Below are 23,804 nucleotides of genomic sequence, written 5' to 3'. Positions count from 1 at the left end.
TCAACCAAACCAGACCAAAACCGAGCATGCATATTGGTTTGAATTACGTCTTGCAAGGAAAAGTTAATAGGGGGTTGGGTTTGTTGATATTACGTTTTTCAAGGGATTGAAAAAGTCAAATTTTTGTTTGGGTTATTTGTAGCCGTACCTAGGGTTATATTAAATTATTAGTTTTTAATTTTTGACAAGACTACACTCAACAATCACATCCACAAGTACTATATATACCCCTCTACCTCTCGTTACTCCTTCACATCTCAATTTAGTATTGTTTTCTATCCTAGAGAACTCACTCCCTATCTGTAGACGTATGTATAATATATAAAAGAATAAATTATGTATTGTTGTTGCACCAAAGTGAAGATGTGTAAACAGAAGGATTGGTATGCACTACAACCATGTGTTGTAGGTGCATCAAGGGAATTTCAGCAATTCAATCAATCATCTCATAACAAATTTCGGTAATAACTCAACTCTTTATGTCTATTTATTTCAATAGTATATTATTACAAATTGTTTCTTAAAAATTTTATGTATGTGGTACATGTATATTCAGGAAATGTTGACGAAGGTTTCGGACGGGTGGAGTAGGGTGGAGGGAACTACTTCCAAAATGGCCACCCAAATATGTCATCCTACCGAACCTCAACCTCCCGAGTGGACAAGGCCACCGTGGAATGAGTGTTATAATATTTGACACAACGGTGCACCAGACCCTCGAACAAAATGCTATGCGGGAGGCAAATGTCAGCGTTTTTTACAGTCTTAGGTCAAATTGATTCCTCATGTAATAAGAGTCCCGATGTTATAGTATATGTACAAATTCATCTCAATACAATGTATATTTACAGTATCAAATAATAATGATAATTAATCAATTTACGTACTAAAATAATAATGATAATTAATTGGTTCCATAATTTGTCTTTTATTTGACGCTCAAACTCAAATCTAAGGATGTACATGGTTAACTAGTTTATATTAAATCCACTAATAAACTATACCAAAATTAAACAACTGTATTTTACGGTATCTTGTCCCAATCAATGAGATATTAATTAATTACTAAAATCATTTTTTTAAGAAAACTGTACTAAAAAATATACTTACAATATTGGACTTAGATCAAAAAAATAAATACTACTATATTACTTGATTTTCTTTTTAATAAATTCTGTAATTTTATTAAGAACATAATTAGTGGAATAATTTAATTATAGTAATAACATATTTCTACGTAATTATTTTTTTTAGGTTATTCAAGTAGATAGTACAACCTACTGATTTGACCGTATATGGATTGATGGGAAAATATTACTAAAATGTTTATTATTTTAAAATACAAAAAAGGTCCTCCTCATTTATTTAAAATCTTTTTTTAGGGTTTTGAATGATTTGTTGTTTATTTTAAGTGTTGAAATTATTATTTTATTATAAAAACGTACTTGGCTGAGTTTTACATATATATATATATATGTCACATCATATGTACTGTAGGAGTTTTTATTAACATAAGACAAAAATTAAACAAAGGTAATTTAAGTTTCATTGATATTAACCTAGTCAAAATGTATATTTAAATTAAAACATTATTTTTATTCATATTGACTTCAAAGGTTTGTATATTTAAATAAATAATTTTTATTTTATTAAAGAAGGTAATACATCCTACACATGTCAACTGATTATTGGAAATTAGTATTCCAATACAAACTAATAACAATTATTTTTCTCACAAATTGTACTAATTTCTTACACGTACCAAACTCAACCAAACCATAACAAAACCGGTCAATAGGTTGGTTCAAATTACGTCTTTCAAGGAAAATTTATTAGTTGGTTGGGTATGTTGAACTTACGATTTTCAATGCATTGACAAAATCATATTTATATTGGTGTTATATCACCCCATCTTTAGCCGTACTAGTTTGTATTAATTATTTTTTTTTTTAATTTTTGAAAAGACTACACAACACAATCACATCCACAAGTACTATATATACCCCTCTACCTGTCCTTACTCCTTCACACCTCAATTTAGTATTGTTCTCTTTCCTAGAGAAGTCACTCCCTTCCTGTTAGGGGTGTTCACAAAGTATCCGATCCAATCCAATCCGCACGATCCAATCCAATCCAATCCGCAAAATGCGGATATCCGCACTTGTGCGGATTGGATTGGATTGAAAAATCTAAAATCCGCACTTGTGCGGATTGGATGTTGTTTGACCTCAAAAAGTAACCGATCCAATCCAATCCGCACTTAAATATATATTTTTAAAAAATTATAATATGTAATATATATTAATTAAAAAAAAAAAACACACAAACTTCTAATTTCTTAATCTTTTTTAGTAATATATTGAGTTGGTGCATTTTATTTATTTTGTAATAAAAAATACAAGAAAAATAATTTTTATTCACATAGACACATACACATAAAGTTTAAATATATATATACTAGCTTATTTATTTTAGTAATTAGATATATATATTTTAGTGTAAATCTAAAGATAAGTATATATATATTGATATATATGTATATTGGTTTAATTTGTATATAAATAGAGATGGAAATAGATTAGTATTGGAGATTAAGAAACAATAGTCTTTTTTTAATTTTTTTTTTCTATGAAATATTAAATAATTTATTATTAAAAAAGTAACCGATCCAAAATAACCGATCCAATCCGCACTATTGCGGATTGGATTGGATTGGATTTAAACTCTTATGCGGATCGGATTGGATCCAAAATATGAAATCCGCACTTAGTGCGGATTGGATGTTGTTTGACCAAAAATGTGCGGATTGGATCGGATGAACACCCCTACTTCCTGTAGACGTATGTGTAGGGATAATATATGAAAAAATAAATTATGTATTGTTGTTGCACCGAAGTGAAGATGTGTAAACAGAAGGTTTGGTATGCACTACAACCGTGTGTTGTAGATGCATCAAGGAAATTTCAGCAATTCAATCAATCATCTCATAGCAAATCTGGGTAATAACTCAACTCTTTTTGTCTATTTATTTCAATAGTATATTATTACAAATTGATTCTTAGAAATTTTATGTACGTACTACATGTATATTCAGGTAATGTTGATGAAGGGTTCGGATGGGTGAATTAGGCTGGACGGAACTACTTGAGACGCCGCCAAATATGCCATCCAACCGAATCTCCCCAACCTCCCGCAGTCCACAAGGCCATCGAGGGATGAGTGTTATCATATTTGACACAACCGTCGGTGCGCCAAACACTGGAGCAAAATTGAGACGCGGGGCGGAAAACTAAAGTCTTGGGTCAGATAAAGCATCATGTGATAACAGTACCGATATTATAGTAATCTCAATACAATCTATATTTTAAGTGTAAAAAAACATCCTAATTAAATTTATTTTGGGATACAACTATGTTATGTAAAAATTGTGTTCTATTGTGTATGTCTTTGTAACTGTAAACTTAAATTTTATTTGAAATGGAACTATGTTGACCGAATATGTGCCATTGAGTTTCACTATTTCCAATAAGTTATGAACAACACTTGCAATGTCAGATTTTAAAAAATAATTCCATAATAAAATAAGTGGATGAGCTAGGGTTTTCAAAGTAGATCGTACACCCTACTAATGTGACCTTACATGGATTGATGGTAAAATATTAGTAAAATAATGACATATAACTATCAAGTAATTAGTAATACCTTCGAAATTATTAATTATTATTTTTAAAATTTGAAATTCGAACTCACATCACCATTTGGTTGGGTTTTCCAAATGCTTTTTTCCAATGCATTCACAAAGTCATCTTCATTGATAGGTTGTACAGTCTAGTCAAATCAGGTTTTAAATGTAAATATTTAATATTAATTTGACCAACACAGATTCATAACATCTTCATGGTAATGGTAGTTGGTTGTTCACTTTTATTATTGGAAATTTGTAATGTTGAATACTTTATTGTAATCAAGATGTGAAAAATTGTAATGTGGTTCCTATAAATTAATTAGCAAATATAAAAGATTTCTTTATTCTAATAACGTATTTCTACGTATGTCTTTCCAACCCTAAAAAAAATTTTCAACAGCCACAGAAATAAATTATATGAAAATATGTTTGGAACGTATTTCAATGTACGTCAGAAGCTGGATCTCCCATATCTCAATAAGTTCAAGTTTGAAAATAACGTACATCAATATATGTGCACAGTACTTCACATCGTAAATACAGTATGGTGCAATTATGTTTACTCAATATTTGAATTTAATGAGATAATTAGAATTTTTTGTCAAATGTAAACTATAATTTCGGACATATTTATTCGTACAATACTTATTTTAATACAGTTTAAACCATTTCCTATTTAGGAGTTGTACTAAATTTGGACTACTACCCATTCTTAATAGTCACGTTCTTATGTTGTTGGGAATTATTTAAAAATTCTCCAAATATTGTAATCTTCTTAACGAAGTATGGACTATTTCCTCTAATTTTAATTTGTACATACTCACTAAAAAAACCAATTGTTGTCTTATCAATATTTAATTTTCTGTGTACGTCCCACAGTGTACTCACTGACGTTAAATGGAGTATTTCCTATACTTTAAATAACTTACGACAGCGATTTCACAGTGTAACGTCAAATCAAATTCAGTACATGCAGATCTCATGGGATTCCCTGATTTGAGTTAATTAAGATACTATATGCAAACACGAAACCTACCTATATTACTTAAGGAGATTTAATATTTGTTGGGCTCTAATATACTAATATGACATTTTTCTTATTAAAATTTGGACAAATCAATTAGGTCAGATTTAATACGATAGTAGTCCCTATGATAGTTGTAAAGCCCGCTTAGTTTAATTTGGAAATTAGCAGTTAATTATGATTATTTATTAAAATTATTTATAGCTATTTAAATAATTTATTTATACTGTTATTTATTGAATTCAGTAATGCATTTTATGTTATTCAGTGGTTTTCATATTTTGCATTTCCGGTGCCCGGTATTTTGGAACTCGGTGTTTGGCTCAGTAGAAATCACAACTTAGTATGTTAGTAGTTTGGGGCGGTTTATTAGACATTGAAAATGTCGGGAATGGCCGGGAATTTAGAATTTCCCAAAAATACCCCTTTAGTGATTATTATGTGGTTTTAGTGTGGAGGGGCAAAATGGTCTTTTTGCCCCATTAGTATTTTGTCTTTTAGTGATTTTGTTATTTGAAAAATAAATGTTTATTTTATTAATGTTGGCTGAAATGAGGTTATATGTTAAGTGGGTTTTAGTTCATTTTATCAAAAAAATTACTAAGTTTAAAAAATTAGAAAATTGGAAAAGCTTTCTCTCTCTTTTCTCTCTCTCTTTTCGGCTGGTTGCTTGGGGTTCAAGGGCTGGAATTTTTTCTTCAATTTTCAAGCTATTTCCTTGCATTCTAAGTGTTCTTCAACCTTGGTAAAGTTTCTAACTCTTTTTCTTTTGTTTTTTTTTTAGAAAATGTGTGAAAAGATGATGATGCATGCATGGTTATTTGAGTTTGTTGCTGCTGTGATGTTGCTGTTGAATTTTGTGATTTAAGCATGTTTAATTGAAGTTAAATGAGCTGTTTATAAAGCATGATTCTTAGGTTGAGCAAGTTATGGTTTTTCTATGCAAAAATGTGATTTTTTTGAAGGAAATGTTGTGAATCTGTTGCTGTGTTGTTGTTAATGTTTCTAATTGTTTCCAGAGGTTATTCTAAGCTTGATTAAGTAGAATTAAGCTAGTTTGGTTGCTTGTTGTTTAGATTTGCTCAAGTTTGAGTTTAGAACTCAAAGCTTGAGCTCCAATGGTGTTTTTCGTATCTGGGATTTCTGGGTTGTTTTGATGCCTTAGAAATGTTCTAGGGAAGGTATAGAGCAGGTCTGGAAGATTTGAATCAATTTGGGGTTGATTTGTGCAAGTTATGAAATTTTGGGTTTGCTTCCTGCGAGGAACCGGAATTCCGGTTGTACATCCGGAATTCCAGATGAGGGTTCTGAATTTTCCAGAACCGGAATTCCGGTTGGGCAACCGGTCTACCGGTTGGGGAAAATTCAGGGACCCTAGTTTTCCTCGTTTTTATGTTTTAGGGGGTATTGCCATGCTTTTTATCGATAGGGAAACTTTTAGTTCCTAGTTTAAGTCCCCGGGAAGTGATTTAGCGTGTCACTTATTGTGTTGTGATTTTTATGGTTTAGGAGCTTGTAATCCGCCGCTCAGTTAAAGTTCCAGTCAGGTTGACCGGCACACCTGAATTCGGAATCCAGGTAAGATTAGTATAACAGTATGCATATGTAGATTACATGTTTAGCGTGCATATAGGAAGCTTGTTAGATTACATTAGTTATGTATGTTGGCTTCGAACCATCCAACCCTGTCACGTCGGTACAGGCTGGAGTATGACTAGCAGCCGGAGTATGACCGGTTCGACCGATCAGGCTGACACTTGGTTGGTGGTTCCGTACTATTGACGTATCCCGTCGGTACAGCCGGAGTATGACCAAGAATGGAGTATGACCGGTTCGACCGATCAGAGGATATAGTAACACGTCGGTACAGCCGGAGTATGACCAAGGCGGAGTATGACCGGTTCGATCGATCAGGCTATGACGTGTCAATAGTACCGTCCCTATGAACGTTCGTAACTCGGTACCATGTTGGACATGGCAAGAGTGGCTCGCATGCGTGTTTGACACGGCAGTAGCGGGACTCAGTATTGTGTTGGACACGGCAGTTAGGGTTATGATCAGGGGTATGGGCGTCTGATCATGACCAGGATTATGTATGAATATTATTATGCTTTTCTTACTGAGTCTGTCGACTCACAGTTCTACGTTTATGTGTAGGTAAAGGCAAAGCTAAAGCTGATGGACTGTCAACGAGCTTGTGAAGATTGTACATGTCGGGGCGGTTAGGCCTGGAGCGTACGATCATCGGGACAGCGAGGCTGATTTTGTAACTAGTCGCTAGGCGACATTATTTTGTATAAACAGTTAAATCTTTTTTGTAAATGATTTTCTAATCGGGATCCCGAGTCTTTTGTAATATTATTTTATAAGTTTAATTAAAAAGCAAAAATTTTAATTAATTACGTTTTCCATAAACCTCGTTGATTAGCAACGAGCTGCACAGCATGTTTAAAAATCACGTAATACGCCTATGTTAGTTAGGGTGTTACAATAGTATTACCCAATAAAATTAACAAAACTAAGTTAATTAACTATGATAGTGGTCCCAACAACGATTATGATGTCAAATTTTCATAAATTATTGACTACTGAAATGAGTGGATGTCATATCACATTTTTAATTTCACCATTTAAACCATGTACTTATTATTTCAAGATGGTGATGTGACATTTTTATACGGCCGTAATAAATCAATTAACTTCATTCATTATGTTTTCCATGTGTACTAAATACTTGAAAGTATTTTATTTTTACTTTAATTCTGGAAATTATTATTTAAATCATAAAACCGTAGGTATATTTGTTTTTAATATAAAAATGTCACATCACATAGTACTTTCCCGATATTGCTTAGATTTTGTTTGTGGGATTTGATTGACCTTCTCCTTCTATTAAAATTGGTTAACTAATAAATGGGTAAATTGGGATTTCTCAGATTGTCGTAAGTGGATATTACCATTATCAAAATTTATTAACTATTAAATGGTTAAATTGGGAAAAAAAAATCCATTATTATTACATGAACCCAATCGCGTGTACATCAACCCACCAAACCACTATATAAGTAAAGGTTAGGTTATTCAAACAAAGCATTTTTTTCAAACCTCGTTTTACTATTTCCTAAATCAAATGGACCCTTACCAAAACTTCAACCCTTTTGAAACAAGTCCTCAAAAATCCTCACCGCATCCTTTTTCTTCCACAAGACCTGTAGGTACACCGTCACGGAGTCCAAGACTTCGTTCAGCCTCCATTTCAAGATGTCCTAACTGTGCAAGGGTCGAGTCTGCTCTCCACGAACACGAAAAACTTATAAGGAAGGCACATTTACGAGCCACGGAGGCCAAGCAGGAGTCATACAAACTGGCGGAACACCTGTACCATTCAGCCCACGCCATGCAAGAAGCCAACACTTCAAGAGAAAAATTAGAGGGTATCATGGATGACATTCTCGACTACACCGAGGTGTCCATACCCCACTACCCACTTCATGTAAAACAAGAATCACCAAACACTAATCCAAGAGAAAATCCTTCACGACCAAAGTCCCCGTTCAGAGACAATAGCCCTCCGTCTCAACGGAAGTTCCGTCAAGTTATAGAACTTGATTGAACATCCATTCAGTTTCAATCGTGGTATTTTATATATATATATAGTGTACTTTTGTTACAACTCCTCTCATATGGCCGTTGAATCAACTTTTTGTTAGGCCATTTAATGAGATTGAAGCACTTACCTCCATTATATATGTAGTTGTATGTAACTCTACTATATTATTTTAAGTCTATTTTCTTTCTGTTTATAGTTGTGATTTCACAATGATTCACTTCACTTTTAATTCCACAATTAATTAATGAGGAAAGTGACATTAATACTCCAAAATAAACCAAAGTACAGATTTCATAATAAATACTGATAGTACATTATAGCTTCAAAATATAAAATAACATAACTTGGACACTAACACAGTGCATCATTTATTGTTTTTCGGAGAAGTATCCACTCCTCCTTTGTCCCCAACTTCTATATCATCTCCATTTCGGTCCTCACCTTTGTCAGTCGAATCTTTCACATTGTCCTGTTCGGGTGATTTATTTGCACCAGAGCATTCACCCTCATCAAACAGTGAGCAAACAGAATTAAGGATAGCCTCTTCATCATTATCATCATCAGAATCCCACATGCAGGGAAACTCATTATCACAGCAAAGTTCTCTAACTTGCTGCCCAGTGAAGCATTGTCCCGTCTCTCCATGTAGACATAAAGCAGAGAAAGCTTCTATGAAAGATTCATAACGAATTATTTTTATGGACGCATCAGAAGTAGTGTTTTTGCTTACAGCATCTTCGTACCTACTATAGATACCTTCATTTGGTCCATTGAAAATAACCCAGTGTGGACCTGAACTCATACTTGATATATGTAATGCCAATAACTAAATTACAAGTTAATTTCTCTATAAACTTGATGCTGGATTCGAAAACGTCTCAAGTGTGTTATATAAGTCGTGGAGAATAACCCTATAGTACGTTTTTTAGTTAGCTGTACTCCATTGGGATGTACTCCATTGGGCACATCTGATGTGTCAAAAGAGGGGTGGTTAAATTTCTGAATTACACAATTAAATACACGTGTAGGCGTACGTAGTATGGTCAAATGTCAACATTATTCATCAATCCCGTTTTTCCAAAAAACTAATGTACTACGGTACTGTTCTAACGTACAACGATGGTTTAATTCATAAGAAGATGTAGGTGAAGGGCCCATTAATATCAGCCCAACATATATAAATGCCCAACATATATAAATGGGAGAAACTACCCATTCTACTAAAAAATGTCATCACTTCAACCAAAAAAAAAAGATCCTTACTTTTCAATCTTTATTTTCCACAGATAAAAAAAATGTACTATTACTTATTTCCTGACGTACGAAGTGGTTTGATTCATTAAAAAAAGGTTGGTAAAGGCCCATTCATATAAGCCCAACAATTTTGAATGTTACCACCAACCCATACAACTCAACAAAATTTCTAAACCCAACACTCATACAATAACCTTATTTTCCAATTAATTTATTCAAAAGTAAATAAAATTGTACTATTTTACTGTTCAAAAGTACGAAGACAGTGGAATAGAGTTTCCAATATTTCAAAGGCCCATTAATATCAGCCCAACACACTTAAATGTGATCACCAACCCATATTACTCTACAATCTGAGGCATTCAATCTCATAAAATCTAATTTCACTCGACTCACCACTATCTTTCCCTTACTCTTCATCTTTAATTCTTGGATATCAATAACAATCGAACACTGTAACTGTACTCCAGTACATTAACGTCGAAGGAACAATTGGTTACTTATCAGTAAGTCCTTTTTTTTTATCTCTCTCGACAACCATTCCTTACCTATTAACTTTATCATTTAATTTGTTAATTCAAACAGATACAATATGGAGGCCGAGTCTCAAGCAGAGAACATGAATGAGGAACAAATATACGAATGGGAAAGCATAACAACAGAGTTAAACATCACAAAACCAGTGAATGAGATTTAAATATGTGATGTCCTAGGCAAGAGTCTCGACAAACTGGGAAAATGGGAAGCATTCTACGAAATGTACGCGAAACGGATGGGTTTCAGCACAAGAAAAGATGATGTACGACGTTCTCACGGAGTCATTGTAATGCGCAGGTGGGTTTGTTTTTCCGAGGGTTACAAAAGAATCACAATAACGGAAAGACAAAGAAAAAAGAGACCTCATGATGTCACTAGAACCGGATGTCAGGCAGCATTACGTATTTTACTCACACAACCGTCTAACACTTGGAAATGCAAAGAGTTCAGCACAATACACAATCACGACCTCGCTTCATCAAGTGAGGTACAATTTTTGAGATCATAACGAGTAGTGTCCGATGGCTTGCTTGCCCAAGTTAGGTCGATGAACTCCGTTGGAATTAAAACTGCCAACATAATGTCTCATGTTGCTTTGCAAAGTGGAGGTTACGAGAGAATGCCATGTCAACTTCGAGATGTCTACAACATGGTTGCTGGTGCCAAGCGAGAAGAAAAGATAGAGACGGACTCGGAAGGAGCGTTGGGATTTCTTGATTGTCTCGCAGAGAGGGATCCAAATTTCTTCGTTGTATATCAGGTGGACGAGGAGAATCGATTGGCTAACTTATTTTGGGCAGATGGAAACTCACGTGTCGACTATGTGGCTTTTGGGGATGTACTAGGGTTTGATACCACCTACATGACAAATGAGTACAATAAGCCTCTCACTGTTCTCATTGGTGTAAGCCACCATTTCAACACATGCATCTTCGGGTTCGCTCTCCTCCTCCATGAGAAGCTTCCATCCTATCATTGGCTACTTCAAAAATTTCTCGAATGCCATGGAGATAAGAAGCCAAATGTTGTAGTTACTGACCAAGATGTGGCCATGAAACAGGCCATCATGGAACACATGCCTGATGTTACACACCGTCTATGTGCTTGGCATCTCAATACAAATGCTTCCAAAAAGGTTAAAGATCTGATCTTCTTGAAAAGATTTAAAGATCTAATGTACAACTACTACGAGGAGGAGCATTTTGAAGCAAGATGGTTAGACGTCGTCGAAACCCAACAACTAACAGATAATGAATGGTGCCAAACAACATTCGACACAAGAAAACAGTGGACAAAAACTTATTTAAGGGGTTCATTCGTTGCAGGAATGAGAACCACACAACGTTGCGAATCGATCAACTCAGCCCTAAAAAAATTTTTAGAGAAGAATTATTGCTTGCGTGAATTTGTAACAACCATAGATATGACAGTCTCAAAGCTCAGACACAACGAGACTGTAAATGACTTCAAAAGCAGATGCACTCGACCTCACCCACCTAATCCTACATGCTTGACCACGTAATACAACCAATGTGCTGAATTCTACACAAGAACTATGTACCACAAGGTTGCTGAGCAGCTTGATTTAGAGAATAATTATTTTGTCATAAGTCAGGAGCAAGAAGGAGAGTGGCAGATATACACCATTGGAAAGTTTCAGCATCCGGAAGTCCAATACCGAGTTCATTACTGTGAAGGCCAACGAGCACTACACTGTAGCTGCATGCTATATAAAAGTCAGGGGTACCCTTGTAGACATTTATGGGCTACAATGAAAAGATTAAACATGAGAAGAATACCTAATACTCTTCTCATGAAGCGATGGAGAAAATCCGCGAAGACAAATCTCCACCTACATTTTAACCCCCTGGCACAAGAACAACAACACATTTATGAGATGGCTAGGTTTGGATCTCTCAGTTCATTAACTTATAACTTCACTTTCTATGCAGCAAAAATAGATGATTCGTACACGCGTGCAAAGGAAGAGATTGAACGGCTAACTCTAATGTTCAAGGAAGAATTTGAGATGAGTTCCAATCCAGAAGGACAGACGCCACAACCTGGAAGATATCGTAACAACCCCAACATTATTAAAGACCCTGAAGTTGTGAGAACAAAGGGTACGAGAAATCCAAGGGAAGGACCGAATGGAGAGCAGATCCCAAGAAACTCAAGATATTGTCGCATTTGTCGCTCATCAGGCCATGATTATCGACGGTGCCTAAACCGTCAACAGAATACTGGATCTCAGGGGCAACAGTCTGCACACAATCAACCAACAACTGACTCATTCAATGAACACTCCAACGCGTATTTCCCTGAACCGCCTTCCTCCACACAAGAATCATACTATGGTCATTCATATATATAACTAGCTATTTTTAACCATTGATGTTTTAAGGTTTATGACTCTAATTATTGCTTCAAAAACTCTAGATTTATATACTTCATGTTATGTTTGCCGTGTTTAAGGTATTTATCTCAACAAATCTCAAATTTATAATTAATGAACAAATAAATTATTTTACCCAAGAAAATTCAATCTTATAAGGTCAAAATTTCCATAGTAATTAATTTTTTTTATACACAATAATAAAAATAAAAATAATACACCAACGTAACACTCAATGTATACCAACACATAATTTCATAATTTATAACAAATTATTCTTAACAATGTACTACGAAACAAAAATGAACGTACTTTGTACATGATATTTTGTACTCGGTACGTGATATTTTGTACACTAATTTTACTAAACAGCATGCATAAACAATTAATGTACTCGGTACGTGATATTTTGTACTCAACTACAATTCCAAAATTACATACATGATGTAAAATACCAAAATAACCCCACTTCGACAACATGGACCCACTGCCTACAGTATATTTGTACAATTAACTGCCACGAAAAGTAAAACTGTTGTACTTTTTCTTACTTTAACTAACGTGAACAGTAATTTAATTGTACCTTTTATTTCTTAATTAAAAAAACAAATGTACAACCGGTTAACAAACCTAGAATAATCTGTTGCCAACTTAATTAAATAATTAAAAAATAAAACTATTCTAACGTGGGACCTACCTGCCGTACACGGATTGCAATCCGTGTTTTGCACATATGGGCACAAAATCGGCTGCCTATAAATATAAATATATAATATTTATATATTATAAATATATATATTATATATATAATATCATAACTACAAAATAAATATATATTATATCTAATTATATATATAATATCATAACTACAATGTATTTCAAATTTACATCACAACAACATTTTACTAACATATTTCAGATTTTTATAACAATTACAATATATATTCAAAATATTTACTATAATTTATAAAAAAAAAATAAAAAACATACTTTACACAAATGAAAATTTGTGAATTTCTTATCCAAGCCAAAAGTTTAAAACCCCTCCTACAAAATCTGAAAATAAAAAAAAAATTACATTAAGAGCACAATAAAATTAAGCATAAAAACTGTTCAAAAAAATATCAATAACGATAACAACAATATAAATATTTTAAATAATTTAAACATTAAAGAAAAATTAAGTTATACAGTATATAACTTTTAGGTTTTGTGCCCTAAATAAAACTCATTTCAATATAATCAGATTTACTAATTAACATAAGATCATAAATCACATTCTATGTTGCATGGTTCACATGATTTATTTCATGATTATGTTTAATGTATAAATTATATTAAGTCCAGAACATATATAAATATGTATATATTTGTTCATGATTATAGAGTCGTCAGTATAGTGGAATATAATCATGATTATATTTTCAAAAATTTAATTCTCATGATTTGTCAGTTCACTAGATTTAGACTAACATGATAATCAGCGATAAGGTACACTTACACCTTGAATAAGTGTTATATCCTTTCTAGGGTATTAGTAAAGTTTACCAGTATCAGATGTAAGGAGTATACATTGAAAGGGATCGATATTGATCTTAGATAAGATATCATAAACTTACTGTTATATCTTTCTAAGTCAATATCAATTGTAGATCTTAAGTCTATGGATCTTAATCCTGATATGGTTAGGTTCATCTTAAATATATTATTTATGCTCTTTAATTTGTTCGTTAAAGTCGACTAATTAGATCTTCTCGTGACATACAGATTAAGGACATGGTAGTTCAATTGAGTGGGAGCGTTGATCATAGATATGGAATCTGTAGCTTCTATAAGTATTTAGAAGTAAAACGATGATTTCTTTCGAGCTTGGCTGAATAGAGATCAATGATTGAGGTCTCATTTCAGTAATTAAATTAGTTTACTGAAGTATCATTTATGTATAGGTAACTATTTTAAGGATAAAATACATTGAAGGGTAGAACGGTAAATTTATCCCTATTCAGCGTAGATCATCTATAGGGGATCTTTGACTATTAAGATTGTAACAATGGATAATAGTAACGTGTCTATATCGTGGTACATATGGAGCGTTCTATATAATTGAGAGTTTTATTCAATTCCAAATCTATGGTGGTGCAAGGCGAAATTAATAGGTTGCGAATTTACTTGGTGAATTCTAGATCTACTTATTGAAAGCTCGGTTATGTAGGCCCATGGTCCCCTCACTAGTTGAGATAATACTGCTTGCAGACTCAGTTAAATGGTGTTAATTAATCAATTTTAATTCTAAAATTAGACTATGTCTTATTTATGAATTTTCACTAAGCAAGGGCTTAATTGTGAAGAAAAGAGGTTTTGGGGTCAATTTGTTAATTAAGAGACTTTATATGGTCTAATTAATAAATTACATAAATAACAATTTTATTTAGTCATTAATTATTATTAAATAAATAGTTTTGGCATTTACAGGATTGAATTAGAAAATATAGTATTGTTGAAAAGAGAATAAGTGGTTGAAATAAAGTGGCAAAATTGTAACTAGAAACTGGTCCACTTAAGTGTACGACCATGAAGTTTATTTTGCCCAATATTTTATTCTTTTTTAATCCATATAATTCAGCCCTAATCTCTAATTGAAACGCTATAAAAGAAACATGATACTCTCATCTCATCCTCTTGCTTGTCAACTTAAATAATGTCAATTTAACTATTGCCTTCAACCTAGATGAGAGAGTTCCTTCCTTAGTGATTTCAGCCTCCTTCATTATTCTTCCATATTCGAACCTTGAGTGAATGAGTGTCATGCCCACACATAGCAAGTCAAGTACTCAATCATAGTGAGTAAGACAGTGGTAATTGAGCCCGAATGAGAGAAAGAGATCCAGGTTTAGATCTTGATAATGCTCTGCTACAGAATAGAATCAAGGGCTAGAGATCTTGAACAGAATGAGTCATTATATTCCGCTGCAATCAATGTAAAGTTTTCTTAAACCCTTATGTGTTTATTTTCATTATTTTAAAGAATTTATATTTAGGATGTTAATTCTACATAATTGTTAGTAAATCTAGATCCCGATATAATATTCCCAACAATAATTGTATATATATACATAAAAACACATACCTTCTTAGAAGCATCGCTAGCAGAGACGGAGAGAAGAAGCGTTGTGTTGAAATTATTTTACCAGAATCTTAGATCTACTCACAAGTATGTTGTTTAACATCCTAAATATAAACTTTCTAAAATGATAATAAACACATATAAAGTTAAGAAAACCTTACAATGGTTGCAGCGGAATAATATGTCTCCTTCCACTCAGATCTCTAACCCTTGTATCCTTTCTGTCGCAGAGTATTATCAAGATTTGAGCCCGAATGTCCTTCTCTTTCATTTTGATCCTTTACGATCTTCCAATCTATGATTGAGGTACCACTTGCTGTGTGTGGGCACTACTCTATCACTAGGGGTTTCGAAACTATGAAGAAGAAAAGAGAGAGAGAGAGAGAGAGAGGGTCAGCTATAGAAAGAAAGTGGAAGGCTCAGTTTTTCTCAAAGGCAATCTCTTGAAAACCCATTAATTTAGACTGAGCCATCACTTTCTATTTATAGGTAACTACTAGGTTTAGGCTACTAATTATTTGGCATTAAAATAATGAAAATATTAATTGGAAAAAGCCAATCAAGTGGCCGACTATAGCTGTCAGTGGGCCTCACTTGGATTTTGCAGTTTTCGTAATTTTTATTTCTATTTTCTCAAAAACGCCAATTTTCCAATTCTAACCATTTAAATACCAAAACTAATTATTTAATAACTAAAATAGATTATTAAATAATATTTTCATTTATTATAATTATTAATTAGACATATAGAGTCTCTTAATTAATAAATAACCCTACAATCTCTTTTCTTTACAATTTCAACCCTGCTTAGTGAAAATTCACAAATTAGACATAGTCTAACTTTAGAATTATAATTGATTAATTATAAATCAATTATTGAGTCTTACAAGCAGTATGGTCTCAACTAGAATGGGGACCATTGATCTATATTGCTGAGCTTCCAATAAGCCGAGCCGAATTTATTAAGTAAATTTCCTAACTTATTAATTCCTTGTTGAATCCACTCTTAGAACTTGGAATTGCACTCTCAGACTTATATAGAGCATTCTATATGTTCCACGATATAGATATGCTATCTCATTTAACCATTGTTATAATCTTAATGTGATCAAAGATCCTCTACATAGATGATTTACATCGAGATGGGATAAATTTACCGTTTTCACCCCTCAATGTATTTGGCCCCTTAAAACACTTAGCTACCTGTAAATGATGTTTTAGTAATCTAAGAAATAGTCACTGAAACAAGAGCTCATCCATTTACTTCTATTTAGCTAAGCTCGAAGGGAATCATCACTTGACTTCTATACACCAGTAGAAGCTATAGATTCCATATTTATGTTCAGCGCTCCCACTCAATCATACTATCATGTTCCCAAAATATACCTATCACTCTGACCCAAAAGTAGGCTTAACTAATAAATCAAAGACCATGAATAGCAACCCTGAGTTGAGCCTAAGCATATCACCGCTGATTATCACATCAGTGTAAATCCAAAACACTGATGAAACAGGGACTTTGTCTTTTGAATTATATAATCACAATCACATTCCACTGTGTTGACAATACTGTAATTGTGAATAAATATATGTTCTGGACTTAACTGATTTTGTGCATATATTAAATATATATATTTTAAACCATAAGCATGAAAAATTCATGCAAACATAAATCACTTCAAATTTCTTAGATTGATAACTATTCAGATTGAAATGGGTTTTATTTAAGGCACAAAACCCAACAAACTCCCACTTGCACTAACATAAAACAAATTGTGCATTCCAATCAATCTGTTGTCTTGATCTTCAGATCAAGTGTAGTATAATTGAATCCACCCAAACTTCTGGAAACAAGTTCATAAAAACATTATGAAACATCCTTTACTATATGCTTTACTCATCAAGGGATACTGAAATCCTTACTGCTTATTAAGTACATCTGAATAAACATAAGATATATCTCTCATATTTTAAAATTTGGAACTGAGATAAAACAGTGTAGAATTTTCTTCAGTAAAATAACTTTCTAGTAATTTCGAATTTACAAACTTATAAATCTTCTCTGGTAGAGCTTGAATTATTATAGAAGGGTTTTTACACTCTTGTAGATTAACTTCTCCGTACCCCCAGAGTAACCACCATCTCAAATTCTTGAATGAGTTGGGGTAGATATAAGGATAACTAATATACAGTTCCTTAAGATCTAACATATAGATCACTTTCATAAATCTTTCTTGAGTATCTCCTAAAGTTCCTTATTTGATTACATCTCAGATAGCTCCCACTCAATAGTAGATGTCTGGTTAAATAATACTTTTAACCTCTTATTGTTTGGAGGGATATCTAGTTGTGACTTATAGTATTAGTCTGAAACTGTAAGTTTCTTTTAAGACTAAATCATCAACATAGCAGTCTAGTATTTGAAGTGTAAATTAACGAGGTTTTTACACTTAGGCGTATTACGTGATTTTTAAACATATTGTGCAGCTCGTTGCTAATCAACGAGGTTTATGGAAAAACGTGATTAATTAAAATTTTGCTTTTTTAATTAAACTTATAAAACAGTATTACAAAAGACTCGGGATCCCGATTATAAAAATATTTACAAAAAGTTTAACTGCTCAACTGTTACATAAAATTAAAAGTCGTCTAACGACCAGTTACAAAATTCAGCCCTGCTGTCCCGAGGATCGTACGCTCCAGGCCTAACCGCCCCGACATGTACAATCTCATAAGCTCGCTCACGGTCCATCAGCTATAGCCTTGCCTTTACCTACACATGAACGTAAACTGTGAGTCGACAGACTCAGTAAGAAAAGCATAATAATACTCATACATAATACTAACTGCCGTGTCCAACACGATACTGAGTCCCGCTACTGCCATGTCCAACATGGTACTGAGCCACTACTGCCATGTCCAACATGGTACTGAGTTCTGAACGTTCATAGGGACGGTACTATTGACACGTAACAACCTGATCAGTCGAACCAGTCATACTCCGACTGCTGGTCATACTCCAGCCTGTACCGACGTGTTACTATATCCTCCTGATCGGTCGAACCGGTCATACTCCGGCTGCTGGTCATACTCCAGCCTGTACCGACGGGATACGTCAATAGCACGGAACCACCAACCAAGTGTCGGCTGATCGGTCAAACCGGTCATACTCCATTCTTGGTCATACTCCGGCTGTACCGAGCGTGACGGGGTTGGATGGTTCGAAGCCAACATACAACTAATGTAATCTAATAGGCTTCCTACATGCACGCTAAACATGTAATCTACATATGCATACCGTTATACTAATCTTACTCGGATTCCGATTTCGGGTGTGCTTGGTCAACCCGACCGGAATCGAAGCCGAGCGGATTGACATCGGCTCCTAAACCATAAAAATCACAACGCTATAAGTGACACGCTAAATCACTTCCCGGGGACTAAAACTAGGAACTAAAAGTTTCCCTATCGATAAAAAACATGGCAATACCCCCAAAAACATAAAAACGAGGAAAACTAGGGTTTCGGAAAATTCCCCAACCGGTAGACCGGTTGCCCAACCGGAATTCCGGTTCTGGGAATTACTGGACACCCATCCGGAATTCCGGTTGCACAACCGGAATTCCGGTTCCTCGCAGGAATTTTTCAAAAATTCCTAACTCAACCAAATCAAACCCAATTGGTTCCAAACCTTCCAGACCTGCTCTAAATACCCCAAAGAACAAATCTAAGGCAACAAACTAACCCAGAAACCACAGAAACAAAATTCACCATTAAAGCTCAAGCTTTGAGTTCTAAACTCAAACTTGAGCAAATCCCACAAACATGCATTCAAACCTAGTTAATTCTACTCAAATATGCATGAAATCACCTCTGAAAACTAATAGAAACTACAGCAACAACACAATAACAGAATCACTATATTTTCCTCCAAAAACAACATTTTTGCATAGAAAATTCAAAGCTTTAAACAATCTATCCAATATGCTTTCAAAATCACTTAAACAACCCTAATCTAACATGCTTAAACTCAGAACAACAACCAGATTTCAGCAGCAACAACAACAACTATTCAAGCATGCATTTCATCAATTTTCATAAAAATCTCAAGAAAACTAATTAGAAAAAGCTAGACAAGAATTACCTTGATTAGAGACACACTAACTAGCTGAAATTTACTTGAAATTGAAGAGGAAAAATCACCCTTGAAGCTGCCTCAAATGGCCGAAAAGAGAGAGAGAGAGAGTTGAGAGAGTTTTCTTTGAGAAAATGTAATTTTTCTAAGTTTGGGAAAAATGAAATAAAAGCTATAAAATCCCATTTTATTCAGCCAACAATTAAACACTTAAACATTTAAATTTTCAAATAAAAAGTCATTAAAAGACAAAACACTAATGGGGCAAAAAGACCATTTTGCCCCTCCACCATAAAATCATGAAAATCATACTAAAGGGGTATTTTTGGGAAATTCTAAATTCCCGGCCATTCCCGACATTCCCAATGTCTAAAACCCGTCCCCAAATTACTAACATACTAAGTTGTGATTTCTACTGAGCCAAACGCCGAGTTCCAAAATACCGGACACCGGAAATGCAAAATATAAAAACTACTGATGACATAATCATGCATTTCTGAATTCCATAAATAACAGTAATAAATTATTTAAATAGCTATAAATAATTTCATAATTAAACATAAACAACTGCTAATTTCCAAATTAACTAAGCGGGCTTTACAACTATCCCCCCCTTAAAAGGATTTCGTCCCCGAAATCTAACCTGAATAACTCTGGATATTGAGCTCTCATATCTGACTCTAGCTCCCAGGTGGCTTCTTCCACCTTCTTGTTTCTCCGAGAACCTTGACCAATGCTATGGTCTTATTCCGAAGGACTTTATCCTTTCTATCCAGGATCCGCACCGTCGTTCCTCATAGGTCATGTCCGGCCGAGCCGAAGACTCTCATAACTGAGTATATGAGAGGGGTCTGAAACGTATTTTCTCAACATCGAGACATGGAATACGTTGTGCACTGCTGATAAAGCTGGAGGCAATGCTAACCGATATGCCACTTGACCTATCTTCTCGAGAATCTCGAAAAGTCCTGTGAATCTAGGGCATAACTTGCCTCTTTTCCCGAAACGTTTAATCCCCTTCATCGGAGATACCTGTAAAAACACATGTTCCCCTACTTGGAACTCAACATCTCTGCGTTTCGGATCTGCGTAACTCTTCTGTCTGCTCTGTGAGGCAAGCATTCTAGCTTTTATCTTTTCTATCGCCTCATTGGTCCGCTGAACTGACTCTGGACCTAGGTATTTCCGATCCCCTGTCTCATCCCAGTGGATAGGGGATCTGCATTTCCTACCGTACAACAGTTCATAGGGAGCCATCCCTATCGTACTCTGATAACTGTTGTTGTAAGAAAATTCTATCAACGGTAGATACTTACTCCATGAGCCCTCAAAGTCCATAACACAGGCTCTCAACATATCCTCCAATATCTGAATTGTCCTTTCGGACTGACCATCTGTCTGAGGATGGAATGCTGTACTGAATTTTAGCTTTGTACCCATTGCCCGTTGCAAACTTTGCCAAAATTTGGAGGTAAACTTCGGATCCCTGTCCGAAACTATAGACTTCGGTACCCCATGAAGTCTCACTATCTCTCTGACATATAACTCTGCCAACTGATCCACTGAAAACGTTGTTCTAACCGGCAGAAAATGAGCAGATTTCGTAAATCGGTCCACCACTACCCAGATGGAATCAAATAAACCCGTGGTCCTAGGCAACCCGACCACAAAATCCATCGTAATATCCTCCCATTTCCATTCTGGTAGGGTTAGAGGCTGCAACAACCCTGCTGGTCTCTGATGTTCAGCCTTAATCTGCTGACAAGTGAGGCATCTCGATACGAATTCTACTAAATTCTTCTTCATACCGCTCCACCAGAAGTACGGTTTCAAATCTTGGTACATCTTGGTGGTGTCGGGATGCAGAGAATATGGAGTAGAATGAGCCTCCTCAAAGATCTCATTTCTAAGTTCCACACTGTTCGGAACACAAACCCTGGCTTTATACAAAAGCATCCCACTGTCTGACACTGAAAAGTCCTTGGCTTGACCAGCCAATACCTCATCTCGGATTTTCACTAACTCCGGATCTGTCATCTGAGCGACTTTTATTCTTTCCAACAGATCAGATTGCAGCGTTAAGTTGTGAAGCTGACCTACCACAAACTCAATGCTGGATCTAACCATATCCTCTGCTAGCTGAGGTGAGATCTGAACCATGCTAGCTACTTGCCCGGGACCCTTTCTGCTCAGGGCATCGGCCACTACATTGGCTTTTCCGGGATGATAGAGGATCTTGCAATCGTAATCTTTCACTAATTCCAACCAACGCCTTTGTCTCATGTTCAAATCTTTCTGAGTAAAGAAATACTTGAGACTTTTATGGTCGGTATAGATCTCACACTTCTCCCCATAAAGGTAATGCCGCCAAATCTTCAGTGCAAAAACCACTGCGGCCAATTCTAGATCATGAGTCGGGTATCGCTGTTCATAATCCTTTAACTGACGGGAGGCATAGGAGATAACCCGGTCGGCTTGCATCAATACACACCCAAACCCTGTTTGGATGCGTCACAATAGACTACGAATTTCTCCTTGTCCGAAGGCAAAGCTAGTACCGGTGCAGTAATCAATCTCTGTTTCAGCTCCTGAAAGCTAGCTTCGCACTTATCTGACCAAATAAATCTCTGATTTTTCTTTGTAAGCTCGGTTAGGGGCATTGAAATTTTGGAGAACCCCTCCACGAACCTACAGTAGTACCCAGCTAATCCCAAGAAGCTTCTGATCTCTGTCACTGTCTTCGGTCTCGGCCAATCCCTGACGGATTCAATCTTCCCGGGATCCAACTTGATCCCATCTTTACTCACAATGTGCCCTAGGAAGGACACCTGAGACAACCAGAACTCACATTTCTTGAACTTGGCGTAAAGCTTATGTTCTCGAAGTCGTTGCAGTACCATCTGAAGATGTAACTCATGCTCCTCTTCTGATTGAGAGTACACGAGGATGTCGTCGATAAACACAATCACACAGATATCGAGGAAATCCTTGAATACTCTATTCATCAAGTCCATGAATGCTGCAGGAGCATTGGTTAGTCCGAATGACATAACCAGAAACTCGTAATGTCCCTACCTAGTGCGGAAAGCCGTCTTTGGAATGTCCTCCTCTCGGATTCTCAACTGATGATAACCCGAACGGAGATCAATCTTAGAAAAGACTGTCTTCCCCTGAAGCTGATCGAACAAGTCATCGATCCTAGGTAATGGATATTTATTCTTCACTGTCAGCTTGTTCAACTCCCTGTAGTCGATGCACATCCTCATAGATCCATCCTTCTTCTTGACGAACAAAACCGGGGCTCCCCAGGGTGACACACTGGGCCGAATGAACCCTATGTCAAGCAACCCTAGGAGCTGAATCTTTAATTCCTTCAGTTCAGCTGGAGCCATCCTATACGGGGCTTTGGAAACCGGATCCACCCCTGGTGCCAAGTCAATCACGAAGTCAATCTCCCGCTGAGGTGGTAACCCTGGAAGCTCTTCGGGAAAAACGTCCAAAAATTCCCGAACCACTCTGATGTCCTCTGGCCGAATGGTGTCTGGCCGAGTGGTGTCCACCACCACGGCCAGAAACCCTAAGCACCCGCCGTGCAACAATTCTCTCGCTGACATAGCCGAGATCACCGGGATCCGAGATCCCTGAACCGAACCCACAAATACAAACGGTTCTTCACTTTCCGGTTGGAAGACCACCATCTTCCTTTTACAATCAATGCTCGCCGAATATTTAGATAGGAAATCCATTCCTAAAATAATATCAAATTCGACTAAGTTTATCTCTATCAGATCAGCGCTTAACTCTCTACCATCTATCCTAATCGGCATAGACCTAATCCACCTATTGGAGATAACCAATTCTCCGCCAGGTAACAGGGTTCCAAACCCTGATTCATATCTATCAAAGGGTCTACCCAACTTACTAAAGACTCTGGCCGCCACATAAGAATGTGTAGCCCCAAAATCAAACAGCACTGAATATAGCGAGTTGTTAATAGAAAGCTGACCTGTGACTACTGATGGGCTGGCATCTGCATCAGC

General features: G+C 35.5%; 1 protein-coding gene across 1 annotated transcript; it reads left to right on the top strand.

The window, feature by feature from the left end:
- The first annotated feature begins 10,690 nt into the window (after positions 1-10,690).
- On the top strand, positions 10,691-11,632 carry LOC115694993 (protein FAR-RED IMPAIRED RESPONSE 1-like). The gene has a single exon (XM_061118543.1). The coding sequence runs from the start codon at positions 10,691-10,693 to the stop codon at positions 11,630-11,632; it is 942 nt and encodes a 313-aa protein (XP_060974526.1).
- The last annotated feature ends 12,172 nt before the right edge of the window (positions 11,633-23,804 follow it).

The sequence above is a fragment of the Cannabis sativa genome, chromosome 7 (assembly GCF_029168945.1).
Source record: "Cannabis sativa cultivar Pink pepper isolate KNU-18-1 chromosome 7, ASM2916894v1, whole genome shotgun sequence".
In the NCBI taxonomy this organism is placed as follows: Eukaryota; Viridiplantae; Streptophyta; class Magnoliopsida; order Rosales; family Cannabaceae; genus Cannabis; species Cannabis sativa.
Note: the sequence above shows the minus strand (reverse complement) of the source record. Positions and strands in the feature narration are given on the sequence as shown.

Bases quoted from the DNA above. Each gene is read 5' to 3' on its own strand.
- LOC115694993 (XM_061118543.1), top strand. From the start codon at position 10,691: ATGTCTCATGTTGCTTTGCAAAGTGGAGGTTACGAGAGAATGCCATGT.